General features: G+C 36.9%; 2 protein-coding genes across 5 annotated transcripts in view; one reads left to right on the top strand and one right to left on the bottom strand.

Annotated features, from left to right (window-relative positions):
• klhl43 (kelch-like family member 43) overlaps nt 1–16,309 on the top strand; it is a 32,419-nt gene extending 16,110 nt beyond the window's left edge. For all 4 annotated transcript variants that reach the window (XM_693977.11, XM_009294441.5, XM_073931921.1 and 1 more), the window contains 5 exons: nt 1–202; nt 2,267–2,613; nt 7,227–7,526; nt 9,930–10,105; nt 11,808–16,309. The exon at nt 1–202 is cut by the window's left edge. In XM_693977.11, coding sequence (XP_699069.5) covers nt 1–202; nt 2,267–2,613; nt 7,227–7,526; nt 9,930–10,105; nt 11,808–12,567 — 1,785 coding nt within the window. In that variant the 3' untranslated portion in view covers nt 12,568–16,309. The remainder of the gene's footprint in view (nt 203–2,266; nt 2,614–7,226; nt 7,527–9,929; nt 10,106–11,807) is intronic.
• A 246-nt stretch (nt 16,310–16,555) lies between these two features.
• Nucleotides 16,556–22,510, bottom strand: rpl11 (ribosomal protein L11). The gene is given in 6 exon segments (NM_001002139.1): nt 16,556–16,641; nt 17,166–17,276; nt 18,238–18,369; nt 19,854–19,960; nt 21,007–21,157; nt 22,487–22,510. Coding segments are annotated over 6 exon segments (537 nt in total). The 5' UTR covers nt 22,493–22,510; the 3' UTR covers nt 16,556–16,611.
• Nucleotides 22,511–22,843: the final 333 nt, after the last annotated feature.

Here is a 22,843-nt window from a genome sequence, read left to right as displayed (position 1 = left end):
CCTCTGCATGGATCTGCCCTGCTGGAGGAGCTGAGCCGCATGAGACAGGAACGCTTCCTCACTGACATGGAGCTGGCCTGTAAAACCAAAGCGTTCGATGTTCACAAACTTGTCATCTCCTCAGTCAGTCAGTATCTGCGAGAAGTCCTGGCCAAAGATCCTGGACTCAAGCGACTAGAGCTCCCTACCCTCTCGCCTCTCGGTAAGACCTAAGAGATATACAGAAAGAAATGCTGGGTTGTCGTAAACCAATATGGGGTCAAACATAGACAAACCCAACTATTGGGTTAAATAAAATGTGATTTAAATTTCATTGCAAAAAATTGACCCAACATTGGGCTTGTTCATATTTGACCCAACATTCACTGTAAAAAATGCAGGGTTCCATACAATTCATTCATGTTGTCCCAACACAAATCAATTAAGTTAACCAAATACTTTTAGCAAATGTATGTGGATTGAACATAAAAAAATTAAGTTGTCCCAATGGAATCTCAAGAATCGTGTTGTTTCAGCTCATTTTAATTAAGTAGTTTTAACAAGTTAAAAAAATATATTTTTTGAGTGTTGGTCAACATTTTGTGGAGTTTATCGAAAAGGTATTCACCACTAGAGACCAGTGTTCATTTTATCAGTGACAATAATAGTGAAAAATGTTTGTTGCCTATAGCTAAAGATGTCACTGTAGACTCATCCCCGATCTTATCTTCCTCTTTCTATTAAACTTTGCTATCTATAAACATAAGTCATAAATGAGGCTAAATAACACATTCATTCACAAAGTGTTCATTCAGATAAACTCCTAGTAAAAAAAACGAATGTCCACTTCATTGTGGGTTCCTCTAAGGCTCCATGGCAGGGATGGGCAAACATCCTGGTTTGTTTGATTAGGCTTGGAGCAGGGCCGATTTTAAGATATTCATTTTAGGGGGGCTCAGCTCCTTATGAGGTAATTTCATATATATATATATATATATATATATATATATATATATATATATATATATATATATATATATATATATATATTACATTCAAAAGTAATAATTGAATACATTTAAAATGTTTGCCTAATATGGTAAGGTTGTATGCCAAGCTAGCACTCTATTGTATAGACCAGTGGTTCTCAAAGTGGGGGTCGGGACCCCCCGAGGGGTCGCGGGGCAATGAAGGGGGGTCGCCTGGTGATTTCCAAAAATCTATTTATTTTTATTAAACCATTAGAATTAACATATTTTATCCATAACTATACTTAAAATAAAAACAGTCGTTTATAGTTACGATATACTATATAATTAATATAGTAGCTTATAGTTACTAGTTCTATTGGATTGCGACCCCTGGGGTAATTACATTATATTAAAGGCAGGAATAGCATCAGTACATTTTGATTTTATAACATCAGGTTATACTTTCTGGCACATTTAAAGCACTGAAACAAATTTAATTGGTGTGTCTGCGTCATTGCATGCAAGGTTTCTGTATTTATAACCACCTCAGAGGATACTGGGGGTCGCGAGTCACTGACATTGTTATTTTGGGGGTCGCGGGCTGAAAAGTTTGGGAACCCCTGGTATAGACAAGCACAGCAATTTAAGTTCTTAATGAGCCAAATAGGCTTGACATGCATAATCATCATAATGATACATATATTTTTTAATACAAGACAACACATGACGTTTCTATTCTATCTCTGTCAGTGACCCTGGCAGTTGAAGTGAGTACATTCACTAAGTGCTTCTGTCACTGTGTTTAATCGTACTGTGCATGACTGTATGGTACAGACTAGCTAATGCCACATACACTGTGATGTGTTTTATTTTGCGAAATGTTTGTTGAGAGTTACATTTTTTGCTAGAGGAGGTGAGCATGGAGGAAACAGTAGATTGGAAACCCGATTGCTCCTCTATGACATTGGTATAAGTGATACAAGTGTGTCTATAGCAAATAAGCAGAGACTATAATAAGTTATAGTAGAACACACATCTTGTTCTCTTGCTCTTGGTTTGCTGATCAAGTGGAAAACGAAATACGTGGAGGAGCCAAATTCTGCCGCTGTTTTCATATTAAATTTAAAGAGGACTGAGGCTATAATTTAGTGTACAGTTTATGAGCTAATCGCAACAATTTTAGGGGGGCTGAGTTGAAATATAGGGGGACTACAGCCCCCCTAAAATAGGCCTAGCGACGCCCATGGGTTGGCGCTAAACTCTGTTGGACCGCGGCCCTCCAGACCAAGTTAACCAAGTTTCTATTTTTTCCGCAGGACTTGCCAATGTGATTACCTTTGCTTACCTGGGCCGTGTGCACATGTCTCTGTACACCATTGGTTGCACTGTGTCTGCAGCCAGCACTCTGCAGATCCCGCATCTTCTCCAGATGTGCATGGATTTCCTGATGGCCGAGCTGAACACACACACCTGTGTGTATGTGTGGAACATCGGTGCTGCCTACGGCCTTATGCCTGTCCGAGATGCCGCCCGGCGCTACATCTTAGAGAATTTTGCCCAGTTTTCTGAAACAACCCAATTCAATCAACTCACCTTTGAGCAGATCACAGCTTTCCTGCAGGATGACAACCTTATTCTTCCTTCAGAGGTCTCCACGTTTCAGGTTAGTGGAAAGAAGAGCACAAAATCTTAGGACAGTGGTAGTAGGAAATTTTGGTCCTATAGAGAGACAGTAAAGTGATATTCACATAAAAATGAAACTTCTGTCATCATTTACTCATCCTTCACTTGTTCTTGAGTCTTTGGTGCCACTTTATATTTAGGTGTCCTTAACTTCTGTGTACTTCCACCAAAATAAATACAATGTGCTTACTGTGTTCATAATGTATTGCAGAATCCATGTGGTGCTCTTGACTCTTGGTCGGGTTAGGGACAGGTTTGGTGGTGTGGGTAGGTTTAAGGGTGGGTTAAGATGTAAGGGATGGTAAACGTTGTAATTTTAGAAATGAATTACATATGTTATTACATGCAGGTATTTAATCAGTCATAAGTACACTGTAAAATTATTTATGTACACAATAAGTACATTGTAATAAATGATTTACATATTATATTAGTACATATTAGATAAGGCTACCTAATATTTCGGTTATTGGCCCTAGTTTTTATCAACTACGTCTGCTGTCTAAAGTTAAACACTTTTTAAATCCCACCACTCTAGAGATGGCTGTCCATGCATTCATTACATCTCGGTTAGACTACTGCAATGCACTTTACTGTGGCATGTCAGAATCCCAGGTTTCTCGCCTTCAGCTGGTCCAAAACGCTGCTGCTAGATTTATTTGTAATAGCAGAAAATATGACCACATTACCCCTCCTCTAAAAAGCCTTGATTGGCTGCCTGTGCAATTTAGAATTTATTTTAAAGTGCGTTTACTGGTTTATAAATCCCTCAATAATCTAGCCCCATCCTATCTCTCAGAGCTGCTTACACTCCTGTGAGATCTCTTAGGTCGAGTGAGCAGAATCTTCTTTCAGTTCCACAGTCTAGGCTGAAATGTAGAGGGGACAGAGCTTTCTCTGTGGTGGGTCCTCGGTTGTGGAACACCTCGCCCCTTGAGATTAGAATGGCTCCATCATTATCCTTTTTTAAATCACTTCTTAAAACCTACCTTTTTAGCTTGGCTTTTTAGGATTATTTTAATAGTTCATTCTACCGCTAATTTTTTTAAATATATTTTTTTATAGTCGCTCTTAATTTATTTCTAGGATTATTTTAATAGTTCATTCTACCGCTAATTTTTTTAAATATTTTTTTTATAGTCGCTCTTAATTTATTTCTAGGATTATTTTAATAGTTCATTCTACCGCTAATTTTTTTAAATATATTTTTTTATAGTCGCTCTTAATTTATTTCTAGGATTATTTTAATAGTTCATTCTACCGCTAATTTTTTTAAATATTTTTTTTATAGTCGCTCTTAATTTATTTCTAGGATTATTTTAATAGTTCATTCTACCGCTAATTTTTTTAAATATTTTTTTTATAGTCGCTCTTAATTTATTTCTAGGATTATTTTAATAGTTCATTCTACCGCTAATTTTTTAAAATATTTTTTTTAAAGTCGCTCTTAATTTATTTCTAGGATTATTTTAATAGTTCATTCTACCGCTAATTTTTTTAAATATATTTTTTTATAGTCGCTCTTAATTTATTTCTAGGATTATTTTAATAGTTCATTCTACCGCTAATTTTTTTAAATATATTTTTTTATAGTCGCTCTTAATTTATTTCTAGGATTATTTTAATAGTTCATTCTACCGCTAATTTTTTTAAATATTTTTTTTATAGTCGCTCTTAATTTATTTCTAGGATTATTTTAATAGTTCATTCTACCGCTAATTTTTTTAAATATATTTTTTTATAGTCGCTCTTAATTTATTTCTAGGATTATTTTAATAGTTCATTCTACCGCTAATTTTTTTAAATATTTTTTTTATAGTCGCTCTTAATTTATTTCTAGGATTATTTTAATAGTTCATTCTACCGCTAATTTTTTTAAATATTTTTTTTAAAGTCGCTCTTAATTTATTTCTAGGATTATTTTAATAGTTCATTCTACCGCTAATTTTTTTAAATATTTTTTTTATAGTCGCTCTTAATTTATTTCTAGGATTATTTTAATAGTTCATTCTACCGCTAATTTTTTAAAATATTTTTTTTAAAGTCGCTCTTAATTTATTTCTAGGATTATTTTAATAGTTCATTCTACCGCTAATTTTTTAAAATATTTTTTTTATAGTCGCTCTTAATTTATTTCTAGGATTATTTTAATAGTTCATTCTACCGCTAATTTTTTTAAATATTTTTTTTAAAGTCGCTCTTAATTTATTTCTAGGATTATTTTAATAGTTCATTCTACCGCAAATTTTTTAAAATATTTTTTTATAGTTCCTCTTACTTTATTTCTAGGTTTATTTTAATAGTTCATTCTACCGCTAATTTTTAAAAATATTTGTTTTATAGTCGCTCTTAATTTATTTCTATGTTTTTATATTCTGTCTTTTTATTTTTTTTACCTTGTCTTATGTACAGCACTTTGGTCAGTCTTGTGACTGCTTTTAAATGTGCTTTATAAATAAATGAACTTGAACTAGAACTTAATATAAAATGAGACCAGGTTTTTTTCTTCTGTTAAACACAAAGGATGATAGACTGAAGAATAAAGGAAAAAACAGCCATTGATTTGCATAGTACAGGGTTTCCACTGGTCATGGATTTTTTGGGATATCATAGAATTTTACATAGGGTGTACCCACACTAGGCTATCCGAACCAAGGAAGGTTTTAATTGTTTATACAAATTTAAGTGGATTGAACATAAAAAAATTAAGTTAACAATTTGTGTTGGGACAACATGAAGAAATCCAGCATTTCCTACAGTGTAGGTGGCATAAATGGCCACGGACCGAATTGAAAATATAGCTCATTATACGGTAGCCGAGAGAGCTGCACTTTAAGAAAAAGCATGCAGTTACACAAAACACCAGCAAATAAAGAAACAATCTTAATCAATTTGTCAGCACACATGTTGCAAATTGGTCACAACTCAAACAACTGAAGAAATCACAGCAAATTGGTCCATGACAGACCCTACTGAGATATGATGTATTATTATGCCGTGACGGTTGCTCAGTGAAGTGAATGGTGGTCTTTGAAAGGTGAGTTGTTTTTCCATTTATTTTAATATCCTGATTACACAACATAACACATAACACCATATCTCAGCAGGGTCCGTCATGTTTTTGGGTCCTCTTGAATGATTTCCGTTGTGTTACGTGCATATTTGCAAGTGTTGTGACCGATTTGCAGCACATTTCTTCAGTTGTTTGTGTCGTGAGAATTTTCAACGTGTGCTGACAAATTGATGGATATCGTTTCTTTATTTGCTGGTGTTTTGTGTAACACCAATTATACGGCCACCATATAATTAGGTTGTGAGCTAATTGCTGTTCATTTTTTACTTTTTAGTTGTATTAAAAAACTAATTTGGGTGAGTTTTTAGAGCCTGTAACTGTAAGATTTAAAGTGAATTTAAACCATTTGGGCACAAGAAATTATAAAGTTTGCCACTTTATCAAAGATTATTTGATTATTTATACAATGTTTATACAATTTATACAATGTTTATACAATTTGATTATTTATACAGTGTTAACTATACATTGTTATTTCTTTACATTTGATTATTGAATTTCTGCATGTCAATACTTTACAGTAACTCTGTTCATTTAATTTTTTTTCTATCTTTGTTCTATTGTTTTGCCCTGCTCCTTATTTGTTCCAAATAGAAATCTTGTTAATTTATTTTCTTAATGCAATGTACACTCACTGGCCACTTTTTTAGGTACACCTTACTAGTACCAAGCTGGACACCATTTGCCTTCAGAACTGCTTTAATCCTTTGTGACATAGATTCAACAAGGTACTAGAAGTATTCCTCAGAGATTTTGCTCCATATTAACATGATAGCATCACACAGTTGCTGCAGATTTGTCGGCTGCACATCCATGATGCGAATCTCCCGTTCCACCACATTCCAATAGTGCTCTATTGAATTGAAATCTGGTGACTGTGCAGGCCATTTGAGTACAGTGAACTCATTGTCATGTTCAAGAAACCAGTCTGAGATGATTTGCGCTTTATTTGGTGCGTTATCCTGTTGGATTTAGCCATAGGAAGATGGCACCAACAACCATGCCACATTCAAAGCCACTTAAATGACCTTTCTTCCCCATTCTGATAATCAGTTTGAACTGCAGCAGATCGTCTTGACCATGTCTCAATGTCTAAATGCATTGAGCTGCTGCCATGTGATTAGCTATTTAGAAATTTGCGTTAAAGAGCAGTTGAACAGGTGTACCTAATAAAGTGGCCAGTGAGCGTATATATACATAATTGTAGAAAAACAAAATATCTAATATATTTCTAATATGCCTTAGACTTTGCTTTCTTTATTCATGTGATATCCATCTAAACAAGTGTGAAATTCAGCACTTCTGTGGCTCTCTAGGACCAAACTTGCCAACCCTTGCTAAGGAAAATCCTATTTATATAATGACCTATAAGCTAAATATGTCAGCAAACGCAGCACATACTGTAAAGAGGGCTATTGGAATGATTCAGACATGTAGAGCGTGAACACTATTTATAAAAGTAGCATCGAATACTTTACGCTAAATGTGGATTGCTCACTTTAACTCTTCTTGGAACCTAGATTGCAATGAAGTGGTTAGACTTTGACCCTAAGAGGCAGGAGCACGCTGCAGAACTGCTGTCCCACGTGCGATTTGAGACCATCCCGGCTAGTGAGCTGGTTAGCGAGATCCAGCCGGTGCCACGTATGATGCTAGATCCCCAGTGTCACCGTCTTCTGGTGGATGCCATGAACTACCATTTGCTGCCCTACCAGCAGAACACACTGCAGTCACGCCGAACAAAAGTCCGCGGGAGCCAGAATGCTCTACTAACCATTGGAGGACGGCCTTCGCTGACTGAACGTGCCCTAAGTCGAGAGGTACACACTCTACTTGACAAAAGTCTTGTCGCCTATCCAGGTTTAAGGAACAGCAAATAATAACTTGACTTCTAGTAAATCATTTGGCATCAGAAGTGGCTTATATGAAAAGCAAAGGCCTCTAGATTATGATTATTTTACCAAAATAAAAGATGATCATGCCTTGATGTTTAATGATTTAATTAAGACAGTTAGGTCTAACTTTGCTTAGACAGAAGTCTCATCACTTAACAGAAATAATGTCCAGTATAAAGTCATGCTGCAGTGGAAACAGAATGAATATTGTGTCTGACTCCATCATGAGCTTGGAGGACTGCATCCATACATCTCTGCAATGACTCAAATCACTGATTAATAAAGTCATCTGGAATGGTGAAGAAAGCGTTCTTGCAGGACTCCCTGAGTTCATCAAGATTCTTTGGATTCATCTTCAATGCCTCCTCCTTCATCTTACCCCAGACATGCTCAATAATGTTCATATATCTGGTGACTGGGCTGGCCATTTTTGGAGCATCTTGACCTTCTTTGCCTTCAGGAGCTTTGATGTGGAGGCTGAAGTATGAGAAGGAGCGCTATCCTGCTGAAGAATTTGCCCTCTCCTGTGGTTTGTAATGTAATGGGCAGCACAAATGTCTTGATACCTCAGGCTGATGATGTTGCCATCCACTCTGCAGATCTCTCACATGCCCCAATACTGAATGTAACCCCAAACCATGATTTTTCCTTCACCAAACTTGACTGAATACTGTGAGAATCTTGGCTCCATGCAGGTTCCAATAAGTCTTCTGCAGTATTTGAGGTGATTGGGACCTTCTGCCACTTTTCCAAATGATCAACTAGAAGTCAAGTTATAATTTGTTGCTTTTACAAATGGGATCAACGACAAGACTTTGTCAGGTAGTTTATTGATGACATTTCAAACATTTTACAGATTCATGTCTATTCTACTTCTGGACGTTTACCTTCATAATGGTTCAATAACGCAGCCAAGATGTTTCTAGTATGAATACCTTGGCTAGGTGGTTTTACTTTAATGAGAATTAGAGCTAAACTCTTCAAGAAGCTGGCTATCCACACTGTAAAAAATATCCATGTTTTGTGATTCATGAGTGTTTTCTGTTTATTTACAGTGGTGAATATCATTATGGGATATTGATCTCTGCTCTGTCAACTTTTGATGTTGAAAATTCAACTCTACAGTTAAACAAAGTGACTTTTATTGACATTTGAGTAGTTTGAAAGAATATAATGTATTAGAAATAATATATAGAGAAATAACAGAAAATGTACAGGCAGCCTATTACAAACTGTTTGTAACACCAGCCCATATGGTATATCACTTTAAACTAATTAAAAAGATTATTAAAAGCCCCTTTTTCCAATTTTCCAAGGTTAAAAGTTGTTGAAAGAAAGATCATGATTCCATAATGCAATTCAAAAGCATGAATAAACTGGGAAAATAAAACAAACACATACAAAAACTACTAATTCAAGGATATTGTGTACAGTGCAGGAATAGGACTGAATTTCCTGCTCTGCATTTAAAAGAACCCTCCACCTTTAGTCTAATATTTAACTCCCCTTACAGTTAAACAAATCAGTTTTAGCATTTTTAATATAAATTAAGCCAATCTCTGAGTCTGGAGACAGCTTTTAACTTAGCTTAGCATAGATCACTAAATCAGATTAGACCCTTAGCATCTCCCTCAAAAACGACTAAAGAGTTTTACATGATTTTCCTATTTAAAGCTTGACTCATTTGTAGTTATTGTGTACTTAAACTGAAGGAAAATGAAAAGTTGCTCTTTACAAGGTTGATATGGAACTACACTCTCATTACATTATAATAATCAATTAAGCTAATAATTCAATTAACAATTAGCCGTAGCATGGTACGATATGCACGCAATGATAATATGCAGAGCCTTGAAATCTTGCAACTACAGAGATATTAGTGCATTCAGAACAACTTTTAGACACTGCATAATATCACTGCACCTGATTCAGCCATGGATGCTACAGCGGCAAAGTTAATTGATTATTACACAAGAATGAGAGTGTAGTTCCTAGCCATATTGGCCTAGAAAATAAAAAATATTAATTTTCCATGAGTCTCAGCACATGATGTAACTACAGAAGCGTCGAGCTTTAAATACAAAAATGATTAAAATCTCTTTGCTCATTTTTGATCAAGATGCTTATGGTCTAATCCGATTCAATGATCTATGCTAAGCTAAGCTATAAGTGCTCAGATCTGGAGATCAGCTGACTGGATTAAAAATGGGCAATATCTGTTTAACCCTACGGAAGTTGTAAAATGAGCCTATTTTCCAAGTGTTCTTTTAAGAAAATACATATTTGATTTGCTTTTGATCGCTCTCTTGCCTGTTTTAATACGTGAAGGTTCTGTGGAGAGATCCTCGAGAGGGAACGGCTACATGGCGCCATCTTACTCAACTTCCAGCAAAGAGCTTCAACCAGTGTGTGGCCGTGATGGACGGATTCCTGTATGTAGCAGGAGGAGAGGATCAAAACGATGCCCGAAACCAGGCTAAACATGCTGTTGGTACCCTTAGCAGGTATCACAAATAACATCATCAACAACAGTGTAAAACAAGTACTGTTTCTGCAGGACTGCACCTTCCTCCCAGCAAGCATTTTGTGTTTAATAGACAACAATTTGACATCTTGGCTAAATTTGACATGTGAGCAAAAATCTAACATCTTCCAATAGTCCCCTAGTCATCAAATAGACAGGAATGCATGACTACACATCTGAATTAAAGACTAGTCAATTTTTGGACTATTGAATGTTTTATTAATATTTAATCACCTGAAAGCTAAATAAGTATGTTTTCTATTGATGCATAAGACAATATTTGGTCGAGTTACAAATATTTGAATATCTAAAATCTGAGGGTTCAAAAACATCTAAATATTGGGAAAATTGTCTTTACAGTTGTGCAAATGAGATGTTTAGCAATGCATTTTACTAATCAAAAATTGAGTTTTGATGTTTTTACAGTGGTAAAATGTATTTAAAATCTTCAGAATACACTCACCGTTATTAGGTACACACCACTTAATTAGGTACACCTGTCCAACTGCTCATTAACGCAAATTTCTAATCAGCCACATGACAGCAAGTCAATGCATTTAGGCATATAGGCATGGTCAAGACGATCTGCAGCAGTTCAAACCGAGCATCAGAATGGGGAAGAAAGGTGATTTAAGTGACTTTGAACGTGGCATGGTTGTTGGTGCCAGACGGGCTGCTCTGAGTATTTTTGGAAACTGCTGATCTACTAAGATTTTAACGCACAACCATCTCTAGGGTTTACAGAGAATGGTCTGAAAAAGAGAAAATATCCAGTGAGCGGCAGTTCTGTGGATGGAAATGCCTTGTTGATGCCAGAGGTCAGAGGAGAAGACTGGTTCCAGCTGATAGAAAGGCAACAGTAACTCAAATAAGCACTCGTTACAACTGAAGTCTGCAGAAGAGCCTCTCTAAACACACAACACATCCAACCTTGAGGCAGATGGGCTACAGCAGCAGAAGACCACACCGGGTGTCACTCCTGTCAGCTAAGAACAGGAAACTGAGGCTACAATTCACACAGGCTCACCAAAATTGCACAATAGAAGATTGGAAAAACATTGCCTGGCCTGAGTCTCGATATGTTGCGACATTCAGATGGTAGGGTCAGAATTTGAATATTTCCAGTACCTTGTTGAATCTATGGCAGCTCTAAAGGCAAAAGGGGATCCAACTTGGTACTAGAAATGTGTACCTAATAAAGTGGCCGGTGAGTGTAGTTTGGTATATTGACTTTCAGCCCACGGTTCGCGATGAAATTTGGTTTTTGGCACTTTAAACGAAAAAGTTTGGGCACTCCTGGTTTACAGAACAAACCACTGTTATATAATGACTTGCCTAATTACCCTAACTTGCCTAATTAACCTAGTTGTGCATATAAATGTCACTTTAAGCTGAATACTAGTATCTTGAAAAATGTCTAGTCAAAAATTATTTACTGTCATCATGACAGATAAAATAAATCAGTTATTAGAAATGAGTTATTAAAACTAATACGTGTAGAAATGTGTTGGAAAAAAAAATCTGTTAAACAAAGTGGGGGGGGGTGAATGCAGGGGGGCTAATAATTTTGACTCCAACTGTATGCTATGCACATCCAAAATTGTAGAACACTTCAAATCCAATATAACACGTCTATTATTACCTGTATAGAGATTTCAACAGTATTTCAATGTATTCCTCAGATATGACCCTCGCTTCAACACATGGCTGCATCTGACCAGCATGCGCCAACGACGTACCCACTTCAGTTTGGTGGCCACAAATGGGCGTCTATACGCCATTGGCGGCCGCAACACCGACGGCCTATTGGCCACCATAGAAAGCTACCAACCTTCAACCAACACATGGCAGCTCCGCACCCCAATGGATATGCCAAGATGCTGCCATTCCAGCGCGGTCCTTCCCTCAGGAGATATATTAGTGACCGGCGGCTACGTCAACTGCGCATACTCCCGCTCTGTCATCCAATACAGCATTGACAGAGATGCATGGAGCGAGAAAGGAGAGCTGGAAACACCACGCGGGTGGCATTGCTCTGCATTACTAGCAGGAAAAGTGTATGTTGTTGGTGGAAGCCAATTGGGAGCGGGTGGAGTCCGTATTGATGTGATGACCATGGAGGTTTATTCTTCGGAGAGCCAGGAGTGGAGTAGAGCTGCTAATCTGCCAATAGGAGTGAGCACGGCTGGGATGTCCCCAATCGGGAGTCATCTGTATATATTAGGTGGATGGAATGAAGCAGAAAAGCGCTACAAGTCGGCGGTGCAGAGGTATGATCCTGGCACCGACAGCTGGGCAGCAGTGGAGGATCTACCTGAACCCATCGTTGGAGTGTCCTGCTGCGCTCTGGGTTTGCCTCCAAGACACACGTCCCGCAGACACCGAAACACCCCGTCCCATGAAGACCACAGCAGTGTGACTCTGCAGAACAACACTGCATGAGAAGATATAACAGTTTATAGAGAAAGACAAAATGAAGAAGAGAAACAGTGTAAAAATATCTGTTAATTAACAGTGTTTTCTGTTTATTAATGCTTGTGAATTGCATTTTGGGAGCTTGATCTGTTCTCTGTCGACTTCTGATATAAATTTAAACTCTGCAGTTTAACAAAGTGACTTTTATTATTGACAGTTTAGTCGTTTGAAATGATATAAATGTATAATAAATAATATATAGAGAAATAAGTCAGTAAAATGTTCTGGGAGTTGATTGCATGGTGTTTGTAGCGTAATCTCCAACACCAACCCAGACAAAATAGCACTTTAAACTATTAAAAATGTTCAGAAAAGTGACTATATTTGAAATTCTGACGGTTAAAGGTTGTTGGACGAAAGATTAAAGTCCCATAATGCAAGTCAAAAGCATAAACAATGAGGAAAAATCAAAGTATGAATCACAAAATATAAGAAAGCTGCTAATTTACGGATATTTTACACCAGTGTAGGGTGAAAAGAGAGAGATTGATGGAGAGAAGAAGTGAGAGAACAAGAAAGAGAAATTTGGGATTGAAAATTTGAGAGTATAAAGAGTAAACAGTGTTGGGGAAAGTTACTTTTGAAAGTAATGCATTACGATATGGAGTTACTCCCCCAAAGAGTAACTAGTTACATTACTTTTTATTGTAATTAATGCCAGGGGTGCCGCAGGGAGGGAGGGGGGTTATGACGATTCTAAGGGCGACTCCACGTCTGTACTTGAGTAATGTGTTACGTTACTTTTAAGTTACTTTTTCTTAAGTAAGTTGCGTTACTTTGTTACTTTTTAATGTGACTAATAAAATTAGGACGATTCTAAGGGCCCATGCTGTTTTGGGGCCCCACCACCCTCCGCTCTGCACTTTTGTTCTCGACTACACGTCTCCCACCCCCAATGTTGTCATCGGGCCCGTACCGGCAAACGGCGTCCCTGAATAATGCATTACAATACTTTTGATTTACTTTTAATCTTCACTTTCGTCCATGACTCCACCCCCTCCCTCTTTTTTTTTTTTTGCTAACTTTAGTCCGCGACACACTCAAAATCTTGTCACAGGGCCTGTAATGGCCAGCAGCACCTTTAAGTAGTGTTACGTTACTTTTAGTTACTTTTTCTTAAGTAAAAGTAACTAGTTGTGTTACTTTTTACTGTGACTAATGAAGATAGGACAATTCTAAGGGCCCATGACGTTTTGGGGCCCCCCAGAGACACTATACCACCACAACACCCCCACCAACCCCACTCTTCACTTTTGTTCACGACTACACGTTCCACACCCCCAATGTTGTCATAGGGCAATAATGCGTTACGTTATCTTTTGAGTTACTTTTAATTAAGAGAAAGTAGTTAGTTGCGTTACTTTTTATTGTGATTAGTGGCAGGGGTGCCACTAAGGGAGGTGGGGGATATGTGGAGTTAGGACGACGGGGTCCATGCCGAAGAGGCCCACCCGCTCTTCACTTCCGTCCGTGACTCCACTCACCTCTCCCACCTCCCTTTCCTTTTTTTCCCACTTTCGTTCTCGACACCCTCAAAATGTTGTCACAGGACCCATACCCCTCAGCGGGGACCCCGAGTAATATGTTACGTTAAGTAAATAGTTGCATCACTTTATTACTTTGTATTGAGACAAATGAACGATTCTAAGAGCCCCCCAGAGATACTATCAGGGGCCCACAACCCCCCTCCCCCCCGCTCTTCACTTTTGTCCACGACTACACGTCCCCCACCCAATGTTGTTATAGGGCCCGAACCTGCCTGTGGCGTCCCTGAATAATGCGTTTCATTACTTTTGAGTTACTTTTCTTAATTAAAACTAGTTGCGTTACTTCGTTACTTCTTATTGTGGTTAATGCCAGGGGCGCCACTAGGGGGAGAAAGTTAGGACGATTGGGCTCATGCCACATTGGTCCCCCAGAGATACTATTAGGGGCCCACCCGGGCGCTAATCACTTTTGTCTGCGACTCCATGCCGCCCCCGCCCCCCCACTTTCGTATGTCAACTCCATCCGTCCTCCTATTTCGTCCGCGACACCTACGAAATGTTGCCATTGGGCCTATACCAGGCAGTGGCAGCCCTGAATAATGCATTACATTACTTTTGAGTTACTAATGAGAATACTTCCATCGCAGAAAAGTAGCCCAGATAAGTTTCAAAAAGTAACTCAAATATTGATTAAAAAAAAAAAAAAAAAGTAATGCTACTAGTTACTTGAAAAATATTAAATAACTCGCATTACTTGTAATGTGGTACCCCCAACACTGAGTGTAACACCATCAAAAGGTGTAGTTCACTAAAACCTGAAATTTATGAAATGATTTACTCATCACAAACCTTTGGGTTTCTGTCTTCTGTTAGACACTAAAGATATTTTGAAAAATCTGTAGATACTTGTAACCATTAACCTCTATAGTATTTGTTTTTCTTACTATGGAAGTCAAGGTTACATCTTTAGAATATCCTATTCTTCAACAGAATAGGGAAACTCAAAGGTTTGGGATCACTTGAGGTTGAGTAAATAGTCATTTCAAATTTTTGGGTGAACTAACCCTTTAAGTCTTTGTTTTAGTCTTGTTCTTAAACACCAGAGATGCTTTTAGATTCACTGGAAGTTCAGAGAACAGGCACTACATGAATGAAGAATATGAAAGGTACATTTCACACACGCCTCTGCAGTGTGAGGAATATAGTGAAGTTTATGGAAGAGTTTTAGAAATTGAGCCGAACAGTTCTACTGAAAACACCATTATATAAAAAGCTTCATTCAGTAGTGCTGAATAAAGCAGCAATTGTTTATTTATTCCTCATATTTATTTATTTTTTATTCTAAATGTTCTCTCTCACTTTTCAAACTCAGTCACCGCAAATATCACTCAGGGGTATTTAAGATTTGTATTATTTATACACAAACACATGAAATTAGTTAGAAAGGGGTTTCAAATGTTGCCAATTTTAAATTAGCGCAGCCACAAATTTAAAATACACTCAATTGTTCAACCTCAAGTTCTCCAAACCCTCAGGGGTTTCTTCATTCTGTTAAACACTATCATTTTGAAGCTGAAACCTGTAACCATTGACATTCATAGCAGGAAAAACAAATCCTACAGAAGTCAATGTTTACCGGTTTCTTCGTCTTTTTGTCAAACACAAGATATTCCAATGAGGTTTGAAACAAGTGATGGGCAAATAAATGAATTTTCAGGTTTAAATGAGCCATCTCTTTAACTCATGGTCTATAAACTGACTAATGGTAAAAGTTTCCTTCCCCATTCTAGCCCATTGATGTTTCTTGTTTTAAAGTGACCGTAATGTCTCAATAACATCTCTTTACTTTCTTTATATGATCATTACAATGAACATCTGTAACAGATAAAACATGATCTTCCAAAACAAAGATGTCAGCTCCCGAATGCACAGCCAAGTGGGAATTCCAGTATAAGAGAACAGCCTAGAGCAGGGGTGTCAAACTCAATTCCTGGAGGGCCGAAGCCCTGCAGTTTAGTTCCAACCCTGCTCCAACTCACTTACATGTAGGTTTCAAACAAGCCTGAAGGACTCAATTAGTTTGATCAGGTGTGTTTAATTAGGGTTGGAACTAAACTGTGCAGAGCTGCGGCCCTTTTAGGACTGAGTTTGACATCTGTGGCCTAGAGTGTATCTGCTACTAGATCTCAGATTTAAATAAAGCTTAATTGATTAAACCCGAACATGCTTCTTTTTTCCCTCTAAAGCATTACAACGACTCACCAACCAACCTTTAACTTTGAAAAAGAGCATTTTCAAAATTTACACAGCATACACAAAAAATAAAGGACTGAACCAAGGATATCAAGAAGAGATTTACCATAATTTTCACCCTTTAAAATGTCCAGATGTATTCGGTTTTAAATTGATCAGACAGCCAAAGAGAAGCACAACTCCACTACAATCAAATGAAGACACATGGACAGGAGTTTGGCATTTTGTTTCTTTTTATTTTTTTGATACAAATTCAAAAAATGGTGGTCCTTTACTTGCCAGGGAGGATGATGCCGTCATACTGAAAGACAAGACAAAAAAAGTGTTTAGGTTAATTCGGTTTAACTGCTTGAAAAACACTAAACACAAGAGATTGCATTAGAAATGTCAAATTTAACACTTTAACATTAGAAAATGTTTGCCTAGCATTAAAACTGGCAATCATGATTAAAAAAAAACAACAACAACGACATAAAAATGGCTGTAGAGGGGTGGGAATGACATTAGCAGGCAAAAAAAATAGGTGGAAAAGTCATATAAATGACCGGCAATTGTAAAACTTTCATTGTAAAACTTGCTTTAAATTAGTTTAATTAAATGTAAACTTTATAATCTAAATGAATAAGCCCAAATATTAATGCTACAAGTTAAACGAGTGAGGGAGAGGATCTGAATCAAAAACGGTATCGAGCATTTCATTTGTGGCATTTTTGCAGAATATAATAAGACGATATGGAAGCACAGTTGGAGAGGATTAACGTGATCGGAAAAGGTCTTCGGACAGCAGTGCACTGCCCACTAATGAAATGAGGCAATTCAACACACCTTCTGCTGGAACCAGCGCATGGCCTCCTCCTTGCGGATGCGGTGTTTAGCGCCGATGCGGCCTGTCTTCCTCTTTTTGTCAGCAATGCTGAACCCGGGTCTGCCAAGAACCTACAGTAAACAGATGAGGGGATTAGTTCACAAGTTAAAAAGTCTGATCTTCCCAAACTTCTCTTGTTCCAAAACTAAAGCGGAGTCTCCTGCTGAACAAAATGTATGATCATTTGAAGAACAGCGCACACTAGTGATGAGCATTATATATCCGCAGGGGCTGTAGATAATCTGCAGGTTAACAAATGGAAAAATATGACTGCATTTTCAATGCATTTTTGATCCAGCAGACAGACACTAATGTGGACTAATATTAGACTATAGTAATTAAAAATAATAATAATCTTCCCTCAGGGGTGGACATTTTCCATCAAGCAGAAATGAAAATAAATAAAAAGTCAGGCAAGAAGTGTAGTTTGGGAGCATTAGCATAGTAAACAGATTAGTCTATTGCTTAGGCTGGACATAATTTGTTACAATGATGGCAACAAGAGCGTTGGCATTCATTTCTGGATTGAGTAATAAATCTGGTGTTTATGTTATTGAAATGAAGGCTAATCCATGCAAAACCAAACTGCCATAAATAAAAACAGACTTAATAATTGCGATCAGATCATCATAGATGTGCACTGCATGTTTCAAAACATCTTTTGTGCTCAAAAGAAACTCAAGCTTGAACCATCTATAGGTTAAGCAAATTGTTGTTTTTTTAATAATATATAATACAAATAATATTCACAGCTCAAATAATAAACTTGCACGTTAAATTTGGAGCAAACAATATGGTCACATCTCTCAGAAAATACAAAACCCCACATAAAAAAATATAAATTCAACAAGCAGATTACTAAAATAAAGACTTAAATCAAATTTGCACCAGCTACAAATCAAGTTCTTTAGTCTTAAAGTGGAAAAAATTGAAAAGCTAGAGCAAAATATAAATATCTTTGAGAAAAAACCTTTCTGCATCTATAAAAAGATGAATTTTTGGGTCCATAAGATACTTTTAAACGTAACTCACCACGTAGAAGTCCAATCCGTAGATTCCAATGCTTGGGTCGTACTTGATGCCCAAATCGATGTGTTCCTGGATACCAAAGCCAAAGTTTCCGGTGTCTGAGAAGTTGTTCTTTCTCAACTCGTACTCGCGCACCTGGAGAAAAAAACATTTATAAAATTACATTTAAAAAGCAAAATATAGACCATCCATAAGCAGGCAGTGAGGGATACAAATTGTCGAATAGCAAGACAAACTACTGAATTGCTAAGTATAACCTCACAATTGCAAAAAAATAAAAATAAAAAAATAAATCTCCAGCAGTTTTTTTTTTTTCTTCCAGAACTGAATGTGACGTAGAACTTTAGGTTTCTATATGATGAGAGGGAAATAGTCTGATGAAAAATGCAATTTTATGTGGGAAATAAAAAAAAAAAGGTTCATGTGGGAAGTTGAAATGATTTTCTTCTTAGTTTGGTCCAAGTGGATTAAATATGTAAAGCCATTATGGGCAGATTTTAACTTGGTATGACTTTGTAAACACTTTCACCCAGTCTCTACCATAGACCAAGAACAAATGTAACATCATTAAATATGGAATTTAATTTACCAATAACAGATTACAACTCCCTTAAAATTGTTAAAATGATAAATGTTATTAATAATGAATTCATTTTTTTTGTTTTTTTGTTTTTATTGTTAAAATGTGTGAAGAACAAAACCTCACAATAAACACATGCTCTAATTTTATTAGATGTAACCTTTCAATCTCCTGACCATAATCAGACATTACATTATGTAAAAAAACAAACAAATTGCAGAACAAATTATTTTCATTAGCCTTATTAAAGAAATGCAAGATGAAGTCAATATTAATATCTTGGAATTATAATGCTTTGCAAAATTTCAAGACATCAAATTAAAATAGATTTCAAACTATTGCATAATACAAGCGTCCCCATTCTGTGAGATATTTCAGACCTGCCGCTAGGGATGTTTTGGTTGTACGATTATAGTCTGAGAAATAATAACGGTTTCACAATTATGCATTCATTACTTTCAAAACACAACTAGTTTAGAAAAACACATGATTACTCCCTTTTAATATTCTGTGCTATTTATTGCTGCTCAGTAACCAAATAATACAACAGACAATTGTCCATTTCTCTTTGGACTTAAAAATAAGTGAACAAGATATTTTACACTGAAAATAAAAAGACAGAACAATGAATAAATTAAATAAATATAAATAAGAATAAAAAAAAAAAAAGTGTTTGTCTAATGTAAATCTAAGCATCATATCTTAAGTATTTCCCTTTTAAAGAGAAAGAATGTAGTCAATGACTGCCGAATAGTTATCAGCCTCAGCCATTGTTAATCCTGTGTGTCTGGGTATTAGCCTTGGTGTACAAGCTTGAAATTTTAAATCAGGGCACAGTTGGCATAACTTTTAGTTGCAGAAGTTTTGTTCTGTGCAGAAACGCGATGTTGAGAAGCCTCCACAATTAATTAACCATGACTAATTCAATCGCGGTTAATAGTGAAATTGGTTAATCGTTTTATCTCTACCTGCCGCAAAGAAAAAATAAATCCTTTTATTTCAAGCATTCATTGTCCTATCTCAAAGTTTTTTCTCTTACCTTCAATCCCTTCTCCAGGATTTCCTCAGCCTTGGCTCCTCGAACAGTGCAGTGGACTGCAATCTTTTCATTTCTACGAATACCGAAGGATCGCACAGTGTAGCGGGCTGGAGGAAAAACAAGCAATCAATGCAAGAATAATTTTATGAAAAAACAAGTCATTACACATTAGGGATTTTTTTTGAGTACATACTTTAAAATGCCAAAAAAAAAAACTTTACATTGACTAACAAAAGTTAAAAAAAAAAACATTTCAGTATTTATTGTTGTCAATAGCCCCTTTCACACAGTGATACCGGTAAATATCCGGAAAATTTACGGAACGACTTTACCGGTATATTCAAAAAAGCGCTATTCAGACAGGCGAGGACGTTACGGAAATTTTCCGGAAAAGAGCATTCACACATCCATTCCAAATTACCGGTAAATTCTGACATCATTCACCACAAATGAGCTTTAAACGGCTGCGCTTGTATTTGTAAACATTTGACTAAATTACAAACTCTTTTGATAATCAATATTGTAAACAACTTTCACTGGATCATATTCGCATGTCGAGATGTTCATAATATGTGCGTGTGCTGGCGCTCACTGGCTGTTTCATGGGCACACGCAAAGCTTGAAGGTAAACAAACAACGGCTTATCATAAGCATCTTATCGATGATTATTTGCACAGTTGGCATTAAGAAGAACATATAGACGTTATCTGACTAACTTCTAGCAGCTAAATGTGTCTGGAAAAATATTCAAAGGCTTTTATTCTCACAAACCGCGCGGACGTAAATGCGTCTGACTGTTGTGATTGGCTAAAGCAGAAGTCTTACATCAGCACGTTCTAGACGTGCACGAGCTTATTCCGGAAATCTTCCTTCTGCGTTCACACAGCGCAGCATTCCGGCAAATTTCCGGTAATGTTACAACTTCTCTTTCCGGAAAATAGCCAGAACGAATTTACCGGTATTTTCAAAAAGGACCTGTTCACACATACAACCTTTCCGGAAAATTGCCGGTAATTTTCCGGAAAGGTCTGTATGTGTGAAAGGGGCTTTTGTTAGTGTGTCCCCTCTCCTCCAATCAGCAGCGATATGGCCGCTGTTGCATCATCCAGGTGGACGCTGCACACTGGTGGTGGATGAGGAAAATGCCACTCACCCTTGGAGAAGACTGGAGTCTGTCCTGTCAGCTGCTCCAGCACTTTAGCAGCTCTGGTCAGTCTGTCACCGCTCTCACCCACACAGATGTTCAGGCACAGTTTGCGGATGCGCAGCTCCCTCATGGGGTTCTCCTTCTTCTCGCTCTGGTCCTGTGTAATTAAATAACAGACAAATAATGAGCTGTCAGTAAAGAGCAGTGGTCACCATACTTATTCCTCAAGGTCCGGTGTCCTGTAGAGTTCAGCTAAAACCCAAATCAAACACACTTGAATAATCTAATCAAGGTCTTAGTAGGCAACTTTAGGTAAATTTGGTCACCTTAATATAATTTCAGCATTCTTTGCATAGACTAAATAGGGAAATCACTAGCCAGTGACTATAAAAGTACAACATTGTTCCCAATCAATTAAATGGTGCTAATGTTATTAAGTCATATTACATGCGATTTCAGACCGAAAATTCAAAGTAGCATGGTAAACAATATAGGGACGTTGTCACTGAACAAATGTGCGATTATTAATGATTGTTAATGATGCAATTTTGTTAAAGTTGGTTTTATAAAATCAGCAAGTTAAACTCAGACCCAATATTCAAAGTAGGATGGCAAGCAAGATCAAGTCTTATTGTCAAATATGCTGAACATTCTTGATAAACATCACAGATGAAGTTGCAGTTCTCTCAGTCTATGGTGCAAACAAGCAATATATAAAGAAATATCCAAGACAGTATCTAAAACAAGAGTGATAATAGTGCAAAAGGAGTAACGTTATATGTAAATGTCACGTTGTCACTGTTCAAAAATGTACGAATGTGTTGAATATGAAACCAATTTGACTTTAAACTTTCCTTTCTCTCCACCCAATTCTCGCTCATATTCAGTGCAATTCAATATAGTCAAGTTAAATAATGAGCTGTCAGGATAGAGACCCCTTCACAAACCTGCACCATCTCTCAAAATAACACTAACAAGCACAGCAATTAAGGACACTGCATCTTTTAACACTTACTGATGGTGTATAATCTTAAAACACCTATTAGACAAACTTTAACGAGCCAAACGCTAATTTATTATTGACAGAAGTCCGAAATGAACATGCCCGGACATATCCAGCACTAGGTTATCCCATCCGCTAGCACAGACATTAGCTGAAATAATAACCATTAACGAGGACATAAGTTATTTGCTCATCCGGAATCTGTACATATAATAGTAAAAAACTATCTAAGCTGTATTTTAAGCACGTTGTGTACTTTAAATTGGTCAATGACGTGCCGTTGGGGCTCTTCGGCACATTCTGAAGCTAGCGGTAATATTAGCCTCATCCGACTATTCTGGCCACTAATAACTCCGTTATTCTGTTTGTCAAATCTGTAGCGATTTATAACGATGTGCTTCGTGTGGTTATTGCGTGAAACCAAGCAGATGTTTAGTGATTTTAACGGTACCCCGGCTAGGACACAATTTATGCTGTACTCACCGCCATGTTTGATCACTAGAAGAGAACGATACACTTCCGGCGCAAAGCATTTATGCTGCGTTTTGCGTCCAGAGAACTACACTACCCAGCATTCCTCGCACATAAAGGTTGTGCTTCCCGTACATTTCACAAGACAAAAATAATCTTTAAATTTATTTGACATGACTTAATTTGGTTCTTTATTCCTCAATATATCCTTCAGAAACTTGGAGGGCTATCTTTTTTCCTGAGATGCAATTATCTTCCTGGAAAATTGCCAGTTAAATTCACCAGCAAGTATTATTGGCTTGGGAAATTTGTTTTCAGCATAGCTTTTTTCAACATAAAATCCTATTATGGAATAATTATCTCATTACC

This window comes from Danio rerio, chromosome 19 (assembly GCF_049306965.1).
Source record: "Danio rerio strain Tuebingen ecotype United States chromosome 19, GRCz12tu, whole genome shotgun sequence".
In the NCBI taxonomy this organism is placed as follows: Eukaryota; Metazoa; Chordata; class Actinopteri; order Cypriniformes; family Danionidae; genus Danio; species Danio rerio.
Note: the sequence above shows the minus strand (reverse complement) of the source record. Positions and strands in the feature narration are given on the sequence as shown.